General features: G+C 37.6%; 1 protein-coding gene across 3 annotated transcripts in view; it reads left to right on the plus strand.

Moving 5' to 3' along the window:
• The first annotated feature begins 290 nt into the window (after window positions 1-290).
• Window positions 291-16756, plus strand: part of gabrg2 (gamma-aminobutyric acid type A receptor subunit gamma2) — a 70909-nt gene continuing 54443 nt past the window's right edge. For all 3 annotated transcript variants that reach the window (XM_037687886.1, XM_037687887.1, XM_037687888.1), the window contains exons 1-3: window positions 291-708; window positions 11252-11391; window positions 16274-16341. In XM_037687886.1, coding sequence (XP_037543814.1) covers window positions 593-708; window positions 11252-11391; window positions 16274-16341 — 324 coding nt within the window. In that variant the 5' untranslated portion in view covers window positions 291-592. The remainder of the gene's footprint in view (window positions 709-11251; window positions 11392-16273; window positions 16342-16756) is intronic.

Below are 16756 nucleotides of genomic sequence, written 5' to 3' on the forward strand. Positions count from 1 at the left end.
CAAACATGAGTCTGTGTGAGCAGATGAGCATGCATGAACACAGTAACATGAAACAGATCAGAAGCAACATTATGTGATTTATCACATTTTTTTCACAGTACACACACATATATATATATATATATATATATATATATAGTATACATGTATACAGTATATATATTACAAGATTTGCGTGCTTCCGCATGGTGAGAGCGCGCATGTGTTGATTTCTGCTGCAACAACGTGCATCAGTCCCTCACTGACCCGTGCGTTAATCTGCATTCAGACTGAGGCTCCAATGCTTTTTTTTTTTTTTTTCTCCAGCTGCTCCATATTGGAGTAGCATATTACCTGGAGCATCGTTGCTTGCGTGACGTGGGTAGGCCCTGCTTTTGGTTGTCGACTCGCTAGCAATAATATTAATAATAAAATAAATTAATTAAAACAAAAACAAGTTGTACGAAATTAAGCTCTCAACTCGCCTGCTTACACCCGGACGCACGTCGGTCTGGATTCGCAGCGGTGCTTCTGCCAACGTGCGTAATGTATCGTAACGAGGAAGCACAGTAAGTAGACGGACACGTCCATCTGCAGGGAGGAGGAAGCGAAGATGGTGATGACAGCTTCACCCAAATCAGCCTTCAAATGCTCGATAGCAATGGCGAAGCCTTCCCTACCCCTCAAGCTGCTTCTCTGGGTGTTCATTGTCATCAGCCTCTCGAAAAGGTAGGACAATTATGCACGACTTCTCTAAAACACAGCGTGAATCTTAGTCGGGTCTGTGTGGCACCATATTTCTCAATGTAACAAAATAATAAAGCCGTACCTTTCATCTAATGCAACCCAGCTATGTGTGGACACCTGGGCGACTCAGAGACGGACTGGGATAGCATTTTATTTTAATTCCGAATTATATAGTGTCTAAAATTAACTCATGTATTTCAAATAAGCACAGTGACACGTAGATCGTGGAAGATGATGTGATCACGGTGCAGTATTTGTTATAATGGCAATACAGGCAACAAACAATAACACTATGAATTAAACATACTTGTGGTTTGATGTGGTTTTATTATTAGTATTATTATAAAATAACCCTACACCCGCGCTGTCTTGCTCAGATTGTTAGAAATAGCACAATGGCAGGCTAAGTAAAGTGAAGCTAAGGCTACATGGACTCTGTTAAGCAGTCTTCAAGGATCAAGTCTATTTCCAGAGTCAAAGCTTCTTTAATGAGCGCTTCTGTCTGAGCAGCCTGAGGTGAAATATAATCCGTTTGCGTAAAAACACGTTTGCGTTGTTCGTAGCGTCATTTGTGTGCATGTATTTCAAATAAGAAAAAAAAAATAATAATAATAATTTCAAAATGGCAGACAATCGCACAGTGAGCCCAATAAGACACAATAAGGGCAAGAGCGCACACACGCGGAGCGGTCCTTGACGTGCGCGTTCCCAACAAGGACCATCGTGCGGGTTTTATCGTGCAGGATTGAGCGCTGTGAGGAAGTGTCATCAAGAGGGACTTATTTATTGGTAAAAGGAGAACAGATGAGAGGAAGCTTTTTATTTCTTCTTCTTTTTTTTTTTTTTTCTCTCCTTCCTCGCATCGTTTTCTTCTCCTGAGCTGCTGAAGGGTGAAAAATGGAGGCATATAAATCAGATGACGTCACGCTGATCGCAATCTCAGGGTTCCTCGCCCAGACCCACATTGCCAGGCCTGTGCGTTTCTAATTAAATGCACAAGTAGTGTTCACAATGTGCTTGAGTAAGCACTACACCCTTTTCATTCACGACTTAAGAGGGTTATTTGTTGACCTTAAGCTTGAACTATGAATGGTTTCATTACAAAGACTCAAGACGGGTGGATGTAAGGGGTTATAACTGTCAAAAAGCCAAAAGGAGCATTCCTTGTAAACAGACACAGAAAGCTTTTTTGTTGTCTTGTTTTCGTTTGAATGCACACAACTGTGCATGCTTTTTTCCAAACAGTGCATATTATGTTATACGTCAAATACAACGGTTTGTACCTGCAAATTAATTAAGAAGAACAAACTCTTACATCATATGGTTCTCAAGGTCTTTGCATGTTTTCTTTGTGTCTTTGTGCTATTTTATGACCACTAACATCTATTATGTGTTGTGATGTCAGACTACGTGTAACAGATTAATCTTCTCTCAACTGTCAAGTCAAGCTCCCCAAGTCAACAACTTGACTTGGGGAGCTTGAAGAAGAGAGAATGTGCATATTAACTGTGGAGAGGATGAAGTTAAGACTCCATCCTTTCAACAGTTGGTCTAAGGGAGATGTGGGCAACTGATATTATCAGTCCATTAATTGGCTGTTGTTAGTTTTTATCATCCCCATATATAGCGGTGAGACTGTCCCACCTACCTCCTGGTGGGTTTAAAGGTACGTTATTATCGCTGATAATAGGCAGCGTTGCACAGGGGTAAACCAGGAAGTGTCTTTTTTGTTTTTTTCAGCTTATGTAACCCTTTTCCTAAACCTCACCTTACACCTGACCCAGAGGACCAACCCTAAACCTAACCGCTAGACCCTTTACTCTGAACCTAACCACGTGAAGCTATTATGAGCGCTAACAAAGGTAAAAACGGAGCCTATTATCATTGCTAACAATGCTAAGAACGTACCTTTAAACTCACTAGGAGGTACAGGAGGGGCAGTCTGACCGCTACATATGGGGATGATAACAACTAATAACAACCATTTAATGGCTGATAACATTCGAAGACATGGCTGGAGGGCCACATAAGGCCCTTGCAAGATGTCCATCTGACCCTCAGTATCTTTAATTGGACAGAAAACAACTGTTTAATAAGTTGCTGAAAACACGTATTTGATTCCTGAAAGTAAAATAGGTCTAAATTAAACTGCTAGAGCAGGGGTGTCAAACTCACTTACAAAAGGGGGCCAAAATGAAAACCTTTCTTTCAAACTGAGGGACATTTTCAGACTCTACAGTAACTCAAATCAGATACCCATTCTTGGTCACAGATTTCTCAACAAGAGTTTGATTGGTCTCATTTATGTTCTCTGTTGTGCTTTCGACATCATAATCAAAGATTACTGAAAAAAAATCCAAGATACAGAAGTATTTTACATTTCACATATCATCTTGAGTGCCAGATAAGATGTCAACTAGGGCCACATTTGGCCCCGGGCCTTGAGTTTGACACATATGCTTTAGATTAAGATAAGCTAAAACCTTTTTGAAGTCCTGTTTCCTGATAGTACTATTTCAGCCAGACTGAACCTTAACGACACAAAAAACAAACATGTTACTGTTTTTTTGCATAAGAAAGCTAACCAGTATGTTGTCACAATATTCTTTAAGGGTATTGGGGAGAAAGGTTTTTATCAAGCATGCTAACTATGCTACAAGAAGAAGAAGCCTGGAAATATCTTATAGATTATCAGTCTTAAAAATATATATTCTCCAGTTTTTATTTATTTATTTATTTATTTATTATGCGGCCCTTTAATTGCTTTAAATATTGTATATTGATTTTGCACTCTGGGAAAAAAAAAAAAAAAAAAAAAGTTGCCCATCTCTGGTCCAAGGTGTTTTATTTTCAAGGTTAAATTCAATCAGAAAATGTAATAAAATTAGCATAACAGTCAGTTTGTAATTATACAGATTAGAGGGTCCTAGATGTGTTAAAGTCATGAACCAGATCCTGTAGAAGTCATGTAAGTGATCCAGGGATACCATGTTTGCGGTTTCCCAAATTGATTTTAAAGTCCCAGGTGACTCTAAAGCACAAATGAATCAACATTATCTTTAAATCTGTAGCATGTTTTATTTTATTTTATTTTTTTATGAGACATCTCATGTTCCTTTCATTAGAAAGCATTAGTTCAAATGCATTATCAACAATTCAGTATAGACTAGATTTTTAAGTAATGTGCAATTCAGCTTCATGGTTAAATATTACAATAAAAAGCACTTTTTATATGTATCATAATCTTGTATTTATGGCATATAATAATGTTGGAGCAGTGTCAAATGTGAGGGCGGGTTTATGGGTTTATGTGAGGGTTTAAAATACAATAGAATAATGTACAGTATTTGTTTCATTTTCCCATTAGATGTGTTGTACAGCATGGAGATAAGGGCTAAGAATTTGTGTGATATTACAGGATGAGAAAAATTGTTCATTATATTATAATAATATATATTTTTTCTTCACATTTTTTGAAGTAGTTTGATCAGAATTTGAAATCTTGTAACAAACAAGCTCTGGATGTATTTCACTGATAAACATAATGCTCTGTAAGTTAGAGTAATGGGTCTCATAGTGAACATGAGGATATGTGTGTAATAAGACACCAGGTGTGGACTTTATTAATATCAATATAATTTTGTGCAATTACTGTTAGAAAAATAAATGCAAAAACCATACATGAATAAAAACCCATGTTATGGTTGTTTGTGTTCCTCTAGTTTTGAATAACTTATTAAGAATAGCTGTAACCTAATGGACGGGCAGGCAGACAGGCAGACAGACAGACAGATAGAAAGGCATTTTAAACCATTCCCACACTTGTGCAATATTCTAAACAATGTTTCTAAACTCTAAAGGATGTCATGATTTCAGCTCCCCTGCCTCATTTGCTCTTTGCCACATGCAAGCGCTCTTGGCCACGCCCACTTTTCCACTTTGCACAGAGAACAGCTGATCAGCTGCAGCAGGAAGCTTATCCTGCTGTATGGGCTGCACAAAGGTGCAGGAGGAAGATTTTTTTCTGCTGCTCTGGGCTGCAGACAGATGCAGCAGGTGCTAAATATTTTAAAACAATTTATTTTAAATAAAAATCCCATGCCGATCATGCAGCTCATCCATCAATCAGCCAATTGTGTGTCATGTCCTGTCTTATTTTGAAAATCTGCGATAGAGCGAGTCCGCGATAAACGAACCACGAATTAGTGAAGGACCGATGCAATATTAGTTGTAGATACGTATAATGCAGTGATAAAGTACAATATTATATGCTAAGTAAATACGTTAACAAATGCTTATTGTGCTAACAAGGTAGTAACTTAGCCTGAAATGTTTAATATAACAACTCTTGATGAAATGTATAGGTGAACAGATTTGGCTCACTATTTGGGATGAAACTGGTCAGTTTGTCTCTCTGTCACTCACTTATTGCATAATAAGCAGTTATTAATGATTTATAAAATGTTTATAGAGGAACAAATAATGTACCTATAAACTATTTATTAGCATCTATAAGGGGAGCCTCATAGTAAAGTGGTACTAAAACATTTTTTTATTTGATATTTTCTTTACTCAAGTGCCCTGAATATAGTTTCATTTTCTTTATAACAAAGTGCATGCTAAAGAATGCATTCAAATATGTGTTGTTAAAGATTACATGCTGAAATAAGTTTGACAAAATGTATTTGTTTTGTTATTTAATTATTGAGACTCAGTATTTAGAAAAGATTGCTTAGTCCAAACTAAAAGCTCATATCACTCAGTTTAACTTGCATGCATGTTTAGGTTATGGATTTCATCTATTTCATATCACACTGTGTCATACGATTATATGGTTTTTACAAAGAGACCAGTAAGATGTTGATTTGGGGTATTTTATTACACATTGATATTCACTGATCAATAGTCATAAGCTATGGCAACACTCAGACTGGAAATTGATTTCCATAAATTTCTGAATGTTGTTAACAGCCATAAATGCTCACAGACATATTACCATAGGCTGTTTTTGAACAAACACACAGAAAGGAAGCGTTAACCTATGACTTGTAATCTGAAACTTCCAAAACCACAAGTGCAAAGCCACAGCCTACACCCCGGTGAAATCCACCAGGTAACTCGGAAAAAAAAAAAAAAATAGAATGGAGAGGCTGTTAAGTTTGTATTCACCTCTTTTGCATTCCACAGTTGTTTATTTCAATTTTAATTATTTTAATGAATGACAGTTATTAAGCTTTTTAACTTGAGGCACAGCAGTAGCAAAAACTACAAACAGGCCTAAAGTCACATTCTACTCAATCGCTACCAAAGACAAGTTCGCCTCACTTGCTAATCTCTGATTTTGGTTTACACCAGAACTAACTGTTTTCAAATATCTGTGCCAAAAGTCAATCAATTCTGCCTAATCATAAAAAAAACCTTAATAAATGATGTTTTTTTTCTTCAGTGTTGATCTTAGCAGCTATAGAATCAGAATCAGAATCAATATCAGAATAAGCTTTATTATCATTGCACCGAAGCACAGCAAGATTATATTCCATTCAAAAGATGGGCGTAGTGCACGTGGCAGCAGTTAGTTCCTAGGATCACAGCCCCTTAGTCTTTAGATAGAAAAGGTTATTAAAGGATATTCATCTGATGTGGAAAACGTAAGCAAAAGCCCACGTTACATCTGCTTTCAAGTTTTGTTTTACTAGTAAAAAAGTAGATAATCCATCACTTTGTTTTCTTAAATCAAGTGTAGAGCTCAGAGTGTTCCCAGCAAAGACAACCTCCAAAATGGGTTTATGTTGTTGCCAAATTTTCTAAACAAGAATAAATGCCAAGTCATACTCAGCTCATTAGAATAGCCCAAGATTATAGCTAACAAGAAATGTGAAGTGTGTTCGGTTGTTTCCATAGATACCGCTAATATTACCAACTTAAAACCTCTCAGGGAAAGACTGGACTGAGTAATGTTTTAATCTGCTGCATCGCATGTGATCCACCTTCAATATTCTAGTTATTGTCATCAATACATATGAAGTGATGAACTTGAATATTGGCACATTGTGAACGGAGTTGGTGCAGGCCTCTCTTCAGGTAACTTCAGGTATCAAATTAATAGGCAAACCCTGTTTCGCCTGTAGCTGAGAACACATGGCTCCTCCTTTGATCTGCGGTGAACATTTCCATACTCGCTGACACTGTGCAGGCTGAAAAGAGATGATAATAAATGCAGCTACCTAGAAAAAAAAAATCTGCATATTTTTAACTCTTCACACATTCTCTGTTTTATCTGTCAGTTAGTTTGGCCTCAAACTAAGTCAAGTAATTTAGATTTAATGGACTGGCCACTCATTCTGGGGTGAAATAGCTCCTAACTGCAGTTAAAGCAGTCTAAGGAAACCTGCTTGTCAACACATCATCTATCACATGTAGCCTAAAAACACAAGCATACCATCTATTCCTGTTTGTCCATGTAAACTTGTGTTTTTATCACATAATTCCTGTCTTAAATGTGTTTACGTATTTGGCTTTAACATCCCCCCGTCTTGGCAGCACGGTGGCACAACTGGTAGAGCTGCTGCCTCTTAGCGAGCAGGTCCTTGGTTCAAACCCCGGTCCAGGGGCCTTTCTGGGTGGAGTTTGCATGTTCTCTCCGTGCATGCGTGGGTTTTCTCCGGGTACTCCGGTTTCCTCCCACAGTCCAAAAACATGCATGTTAGGCTGATTGGTAACTCTAAATTGTCCCTAGGTGTGAGTGAGAGAGTGAATGTTTGTTTGTCTCGTTTGTCTCTATGTGGCCCTGTGATGGACTTGCGACCCGTCCAGGGTGTACCCCGCCCCTCGCACAGTGATTGCTGGACATGGGCACCAGCGACCCCCGTGACCCAAAATGGAATAAGCGGGTAAAGAAAATGGATGGATGGATGGATCCCCCCGTCTTCTAAAGTGGAGCTGAAAGTTCACAACTATTTCAAGGTTGTACATTTGTGCTGCTGATTGTTTGCATCAAATCTCCCATAACTCAACAATTAGACAAATAGACAAATGGAATGAAAATATATATGTATAAATTAATCAGATTTAATCTTGATCACCATTATCGTGCCACCAATGTGAGTTGGTTGATATCTCAAATATTTTTCAGCACTACTTAAACGTATGTAGAGCTTAATTCACGTTACACAATATTTCTTAACAAAGAACAATCATGCCATCAAAGTTGTGTTTTGGTTGGTTTGTAGTTGCTTATTCTTTTAAGATGCAGATAAAAAATGTAAGCAATAAAATAATCCTTACTTGCTATAACTTCAGATTTACAGTAAGATTGTTGTGAGAAGCAAAAAAAATAAATAAATAAATCAACCCCAAAAAAGTGCAGCATTACCTTTTCCAACATTTTTCAATCAGGTCATCTGGACAGTTTCTTTTTTTTTTTTTTGTGCTGAAACATTTCACCTTCCATCCAGAAGGCTTCATCAGTCAAGGAAACGCACAACACAAAACTGATTCTTCCCCCAACAGCCTATTCCAAAGTGGAACAAACCAGTTATGTTGGTGCTAAGATGGTCATGACTGTCGTTGAGGGAGAGGGCCAGCTCCGGATGAGGGGACGTGCCAAAGAAACCATCTTAGCACCAACATAACTGGTTTGTTCCACTTTGGAGTAAGCTGTTGGGGGAAGAATCAGTTTTGTGTTGTGTGTTTCCTTGACTGATGAAGCCTTCTGGATGGAAGGTGAAATGTTTCAGCACAAAAAAAAGAAGAAACTGTCCAGATGTCCTGACTGAAAATTGTTGGATTGTATACCTGGATTACTGGACATGGACTTTGTTAGCATTACCTTTTGTTTTTAAAAATCATATTCTACTTTAAAACAAATACAAATTGTCAGGGTGCTCTTCCTTTGCTGTCATGTGTTTTTAAGTGAAAGCTCCAATTTTCTCCAGATTTCCAAATGCAAGTATGGTAATTGACAACTTGTGAAAGTTATTTACTTAAGTTAATAGGAAAGTTAGTAGGACATCAGCTAACACAAATAATAAAGAAAGAAAGAAAGAAAGAAAGACAAATAAAGCAAAAATAACTACCCTTACTAACTGAACAATCAGAAATCTGTCTAAGACGCTAATTTGTTGATGAAAATGCAGTTGTTACTCTAAAAGAATGAAACAAATGCTGTTGGAAGATACATTTTACAATTCACACTTTTTGTGCTGCACACTAATCAACATGTGCATGAAATTCTAGATGTATTGCCCAATAGCAGATTTGATACTTTACTGCAAACATGATTATACAATACTAAGTAATTTAGACTTGTTGATACTGCATGGTGTTGTGATGTTTGCTCACCCATCTTTATTCCCATTGCATTATGAACTGCCACTCCCTTCAGCCAGAAGCATCTCTGATGGGCACAAAATGTGTGAGTGTCCTGATGCACCATCTGTAGCATTTTTAGATGCTAAAAGCAAACAAAACATTTTTAAACATGAGTTTCTCGGACAAAGATTATGCAGTTGGCAAGTAAACAGAACAAAACTTTGACATAAATGACTGTGTTATTATTTAAAATTATGCATTTCATGTTAAAAAAAAATGCTCCTAATTATTGTGTTGCAGTGTGGAGCTATGAACAGTGGCATGTTTAAATGTGAGACAGGAGTCTTTCTGTTGACAGTTTCATTTTTAATCAACTGCTTTCAGCTGTTCTTCAATACTGACACGAGAATTATTTTGAAAAAACAAATCCCTTTAGACATTTAAATATGTCAATTCACATTTGTAAGTGAGGTATATATATATACTTTGTATATATATATATATATATATATATATATATATATATATATAGAAAGATAGATACACATACATATGTATATTTGCATATATGTATGTATGATTGCTAGGATGACATTCCTTTTGTAAATGTTTTAATTTACATTTTACATTGTATGCATTGGAAGCGAATTATAAACAAAAAAGATGGTGAGGTAAAAAATGTAATTAGAGTCTACACTGTCCGTGCATGAAGTGTGAATGAGGTGAGATTTTATTTCATTATGGATGAATGTTACATTTGCCAGATAAAGAGTCTAATAATTTAAAGGTAAGGTTCTAAACTACCATGTCATGTTATACATGACTTCCTCTTTGAGCAATTAGCTACTTTTACTCAGTGTTTTTTTTTTTTTTGAATGTGGGAGTGGTGGTGCAGAAGTTAGATAAAGTGCACCTGTGAAGGCCGCTGGGTCAATTCCCCGGACCGACAACATCAAAATGTGAGGGAGAAAAGTGAAACACCCACATCTGCCTCCACCCTCATTTGCCCCACTCTGGGCCCTTGAGCAAGGTCCTTAACCCCCACCATATGCTCGCCTGGGAGTCCTAAACGGCATCTCCCTGCTCCACACAGAGGGCTGTGGTAGCTTTGTGGTCTGTGGTTGTGTCAGGAAGGTCATCTGGGTTAAAAACAATTATGTGTTTGTGCAATTTAGTTCGCTGTGGCGACCCCCGAGAAAGGGAGTAGGCAAAAAATAAAAATATATAAATCTCAGTGGCTTTCTTGTAAAATAATTTGTTAGCTTTTGGGTTGAAAGCCGGTTTGTATTCGCAATTATTTTTTTTTTATTTAAATATGAGCTCATGCATTCATTTTCCTAACATGACACTCTCATCACAGAGGTCTAAAGAAGGTCATTTAAGTTACATTATGGTCTAAGCATTTTTCTGTCTAAAATCATGTGAGAAAAGCAGCTAAAATACCGTCTCCCTCTGGAGAACCGCTCTGTTTGGTACTTGAGTTGAGCTTTCTAAAGTAGAACGATTCCATCCAGGTGGCAGCTTAATTTTTAAATTTAATTTGCAGCTGTTTACGCTAAAAATGCTTGATATTACTCATATCAGAGATGTTGCTAGCAATCTAATCACATTGCTTTTAACACGAGTGTCTATGTTTGGAGGGGCAATAGAGCACAGGGCTTTCTGACAACACTACAGCAGCTGTCATGGGCTGCGATGTATGATTTGAAATGTTCACACTGCATATCAAGGAGCCTTGTGTTGTATAGATGTGAGTGCTTTGGGCTCTTATTCTTTTTCAATCTTGTGCAAAAGGCTGTGCTATGAGCACCACAAGATTATATTAAATCCAAATGTTATCTATATTAAAATAGTTTGATCACAATAAAACCAATCTGAGAAATGCATTTCACAATTTACTATATGACATTGATAAATGAGTGTAAATATTACAGCAGGTTTTGATCTGAATGTATAACAGTTGAATAACTTCTTTTGTTTTCTTTTATTATAAATCAGTTCATTGTTTACCAATTCAACAACTTTGTTCTACAAGATTTAATAGAAACAGTAAAAGGAGTATATTTAAATTTTGACCTATTACGCTGATGTTCACAGTGATTTTTCTCTATTTATTTTCATGAGCCAACACAGAGCACATTGCAAATAAAACTGCCTTATTTCTTTATTCATAGACCTACTGATTGCATGTCATTTTCCCATCTCCTCCCTGCAGCTCCCTCCAGAATGATGACGATGATGAGGTGTCAAACAAGACGTGGGTGCTGACTCCCAAAGTGTATGAGAGTGATGTCACACACATCTTAAATGGTCTACTAAAAGGATATGACAACAAACTCAGACCTGACATTGGAGGTACAAACCGTTGCTTGTTTTTTGTGTTTGTTCCTGTATAAAAAAAAAATAACACAAACCCATTTCAGAATTGCATAATAGCAAAGGAATAAATAGACCTGTTTCATGTTGCATACAAACATAATGAGCAAAAATAACTTTATGACATAATGCAAGTAAATAGAAAGATGCTGCAATGAAACAGCTCATCAGTCTGTCTTAGTAGTTGCTTTCACGTAATTTTATTTTGTAAAAACCCAACCAGTTACGCATTTATTGATAAAGTAATGGCATATTATGTCAATCTATTCATCACAAATCAATAACATGATTTTTTTTATCCTGTAACACTTTAATGGTTTTTTAAACAGAACAGAAAATGACTTGTTGGCACATGAACAAAAGTATGATTCTGTCATAGTATTTCAAAACTGTACAGCATACAGTATATGCTTTGACAGGTAGCCTAGCTATCTATAAAATATCTCTGTCTGTGTTTATGTCCATGCATGCATTATGGTCTGGGGAGCTGTCCATCAAAGCTTGTAAGCCTGCAGACAAGTAGCTTACTCCCTTCACCTTGACAGACAACTGATGAGTTTCCCTTTCTCCACGAGCCCATCTCATTCATCTGCAAGCATAGTATAGGGAGATGCTCAGTATCACTGAACGCCTGTTTTGTGGGGTCATTATTACAAAATTTGTCTAAAACCAAGAGCTGTTACAGTCTGACACATAGAGATAAAGCTCAGAAAGTAGTTTTATATTTTAGCTGTGGATTTTTTGATCATACTCTAAATCCTTAAAATAAAAAACAAACAAACAAAAAAAACAAAAAAAATCAGTACATCGTCATCAGTTTTTCATGGCAGAAAAGAAGATGCTGATGTTCTCAGGAGTGGCCAAGATGGATAAGATTAGGAATGAGATCATTAGGGGCGCTGTACAGGTCTGTCATGGTGAAGAGAGAGCTGAGTCAAAAGGCAAAGCTCTCAATTTACCGATCGATCTACGTTCCTACCCTCATCTATGGTCACGAGCTTTGGGTTGTGACCGAAAGAATGAGATCTCGGATACAAGCGGCCGAAATGAGTTTTCTCCGCAGGGTGTCTGGGCTCTCCCTTAGAGATAGGGTGAGAAGCTCGATCATCTGGGAGTGACTCAGAGTAGAGCCGCTGCTTCTCCACGTCGAGAGGAGCCAGTTGAGGTGGCTTGGGCATCTGGTTAGGATGCCTCCTGGACGCCTCCCTGGTGAGGTGTTCCGGACACGTCCCACCGGAAGGAGGCCCAGAGGAAGACCCAGGACACGCTGGAGGGACTATGTTTCTCGGCTGGCCTGGGAACGCCTCGGGATTCCCCCGGAAGAGCTGGCCCAAGTGGCTGGGGAGAGGGAAGTCTGGGCCTCCCTACTTAGGCTGCTACCCCCGCGACCCGACCCTGGATAAGTGGAAGAAAATGGATGGATGGATGGATGGATCATTAGAGGTACAGTACAGGTTGAACCACTGGGAGATAAAGTTAGAGAGGCCAGACTGAGATAGATTGGACATGTCCGGAGGAGGGACAGTGGATATATTGGTAGGAGGATGTTAGAAATGCAACTGCCAGGAGAAAGACAAAGAGGAGGACATGGGGGTAGATGGAGTGAGGACAGAGTGAGATGGAGGAGGATGACCAAATTATCCCCACCTGCCCAAAGCAATTTTTACCAGCAAAATCAGAATGAAAACCGCCCAAACTGGCAACACTGGTCTGGATGGGATGGGCAAAGGAATGGAGTCCCACGTCATCCTTTCTGCAACTCATCTTTATGCAGCAGTCTCATCAGAGAGCCAATCCCCGTTCAGCTCATTGGTTTGGTTCACAAATTGGGCTGGATTACCAGGACACCGATTTACACAAAATAACTTACTTTAATTTCCTTTATTTATACATGTTAGTCTTGTCAAAACACAATTGTCTCATTTACAAGAGAGATCTGTTATACAAAAATAAAACAACACAATCATTAAAATACATGCAGATACAAAATACTTATAAATACAATCATTAAAAATGTAATAATAATTACACAGAAGCTCCAATGATATTAGATAAATAACCAACGAAAAAACTCAGAACCAGAAGCAAGTGTTTCTGCATGCATGCACACAATGCTTTTGACAGTAGAAGTCATAACAAAATGGCTCAAAATAATTGCAATAATTATTCTGTGCAATAATAACTGCAAGCTCAGAATAATGTGTGCAATGCAAAATTGACAGTTGTGTATAGATAGATTTTGCATTAACTGCTAGTTGTTTTGAGATGACAACAATATACTTTTGTATCCCCCCCCCCCCCCCCCCCCCCCATTCAAAATAGCCATTTCCTCATTATTCCAATGATAAACAATTTGTATATTCTGAAAAAAAGCTTATTAAGTTAGGTCATTTTGGAACTACCTAAATGCATTACCTCACGTGGTTTCTCGCACCTCCCACTGAAAGTCTAATGTTATCCCTCTTAAATTCAATATACTCCTTTACTAGAGCACAAAAACAAACAATAAGCAAGAGCACAATTCATCACCGTCCTCCCAGCTGAAATCTTGACAATAAGTTTAAGCTAGAAGGTGCTACCTTCATTATCTGATCTCATCTAGGCACTTTAAAACATGATTGATGGTTCAACGAGCATGATGGTATGAGATGAAAGCAGCTGATTAACACTGCTGTGCTTCCTGCATGTTATTCTTTTAAATGAATCCATTCACTTTGCACTGCTGCACATAATATGACACGTTTTCTGAAAGGGTATCATTTCCATCGTTGAAACTTCAGACAAGTGACTGTACTGATGGTTGAAGAGGAGCTCAGGCCCACTTTGTTGTGCAGCATTAACCAGAAGCGCCAGCAGATAGTTGGGCGGCTGGCTGCCACTGTTTCAACCATCATCATCAAATGTGCTATGATCTTTCAGTTGCTACAATGTTGCACATCCTCACAGAGGATATAATTAGCTGGCTATACTGTCATCTGAAACAGCAACCAACAGGCCATACTTAGGCACAGTTAAGTCTCCCCTCTGCTCCAGAGTGTGCTGTAAACTTAGATTAATTGCTGATTATGCCACAGCTTCCCTTTGAAGACTATAGTGATGCTTATTTAATTTTAATGTTTCTGGGGTGAGACGCACATCTATAAATTGTAGTAACGAAGACATAAAGACAAAATGTGAATTTCAAAAAATCTTAAACAATATTTCACCCAATGGTATTGATCAATAGTATTTATGTTTTAGAAATGCAGTAGTCCCTCGTTTATCGTGGGGGATCGGTACCCTGAAGCCCCGCGATAAATGAAATACCATAAAGTAGGAATAATAGTACAAGTAGTAGTTTATTTTATATATATATATATATATATATATATATATATATATATATATATATATATATATAAAGGTGTTTTAAACCCTTCACACACTCTTGCAATATTATAAGCAATGTTTCTAAACACTAAAAGCTCTAAAAGAGCACATTGTGACATGAGTTCAGCTCTCTGTACTCTGCCACCTGCCAGCACTCTCGGCCACGCCCACTTCTCTGTTGCAGAGCAGAGATATGACATGCTGCAGGAGGAAGCTTCTCCTGCAGCTGTGTGCAGCCCACAGCTGCAGGAGGAAGCACACAGGTGCAGCGGGTGCTAAATAATTTAAAATGATTTGTTTAAAATAAAAATTCCATGCCGATCAAGCGGCTCATCCATCAATCAGACAATTGTGTGCCATGTCCAATCTTACTTTGAAAAACCACGATAGAGCGAGTCCACGAAAAACGAACCGCAAAGTAGCGAGGGACTACTGTAAAACAAAAAACATTTAAGAAATAATAATAAAAAAGTAGTAAAAAATGAACATGTATTAAATGTATTATTATTTCTATTGTACCCAGCTTTTCATCATAAAATTAAAGATGTTCGCCATGCGTTTTTGTCTTGGGTTCATAGGAAAAGTTTAGGGTTCTGTGCAAATTCTTACTTGTCTCATTGCCGCCTTCTTTAGTTTGTCAAGCACCTCGATATCTGGTAGTTTTTAACCTGATAACTGCTTTCACAGTATGTGGGTGGCTGACATTGGTATTATTACCCAACTTTAGAATGGAAGATCAGGGGATCAAACCCGTGTGCTAAGAACATGGATGTGCAATGACCAAGGTACATAAATATAAAACCATATTAGCATAGATGCAACCTGGATTAGCAAGGTCCAGGTTAAGATGTAAGGAAAACAGAATGTTCTGGTTAGAAACCTTCAAACTCACGAGGAACAGTACATGAGTTTTGTTTTAGTATATGTGCATGGATTTTTTAAATCTTACGTTTAATATATATTTATTTATTTATTTATTTATTTATTTATTTATTTATTTGGTATGGGCAAGTGGCCAGAAATAAACACCACATTCATGTTTGCTTGTAAGTGATATGAAAATTAGTTACAAGTCAGCACTCACTCTGTCAATCTGTCTCTTACCCTCATTATCAATCTTGGATTAAACCTTGAGATGAAATCAGTCTAAAGTCTAACACTAGCTTGTTCTCAAACATATCCAGCTGTCATCAATGAACATTAGACATAAAAGTGTTGAGACTCACTCAAGCTACTAAGGAGATCTGGCAAATCATAAATGTTCATTAGACACCAAGTTGTCCAAACTCCTCAATGCCTTTCAGGTTGTCTTTAAACCAAACTGAACATTAGAAACTGGGAGGTTTACTCATAGTGTTTGTTATCTAGTTCACATACTGTCATTATCACTGATGGGTGGTACATAATTAGACAAATTGATACATGCCTGCTTAAAACTTGAGCGACTTTATAAAATATCACTAACCTCTGGTTTCCCTGTGCTTCTTAACAGTCAAACCAACAGTGATCCACACAGACATGTTTGTCAACAGCATTGGCCCTGTGAATGCTATCAATATGGTAAGTGAATCAGACATATTATGAAAATATGGTATCATCGTTATAAGAAATATTTTAAAACCAGTATTTAATACCAAAGAAAATTAATTGTAAATGCTTTGTTACTACAATCTTGCAGTAAATGGTTGCACGCAGGATTGGGCACCTTATTGATGAGCATTTTACAAAGAAGATGCACTTTCTATGATTCGTCTCCACTTTTTCTCTAGTTTAGCATCACTGTGCTGCTGTAAATAGCCTTCTTGGCAACTGCTTTGACATATTAATATAACGGTGGAATTAGTCTATAAGGAATATTTTATGTGCAGTTAACCTTAAAAGTCACCTTCCAAGATTATAAAGAATAAACTGGTAACTCAGTTGCCATGCCCAATTTTTGAGCCACACACAACAATGTGTTTCATTGCAATTGTCA

The sequence above is a fragment of the Nematolebias whitei genome, chromosome 14 (genome assembly GCF_014905685.2).
Source record: "Nematolebias whitei isolate Nwh7 chromosome 14, NemWhi1, whole genome shotgun sequence".
NCBI lineage: Eukaryota > Metazoa > Chordata > Actinopteri > Cyprinodontiformes > Rivulidae > Nematolebias > Nematolebias whitei.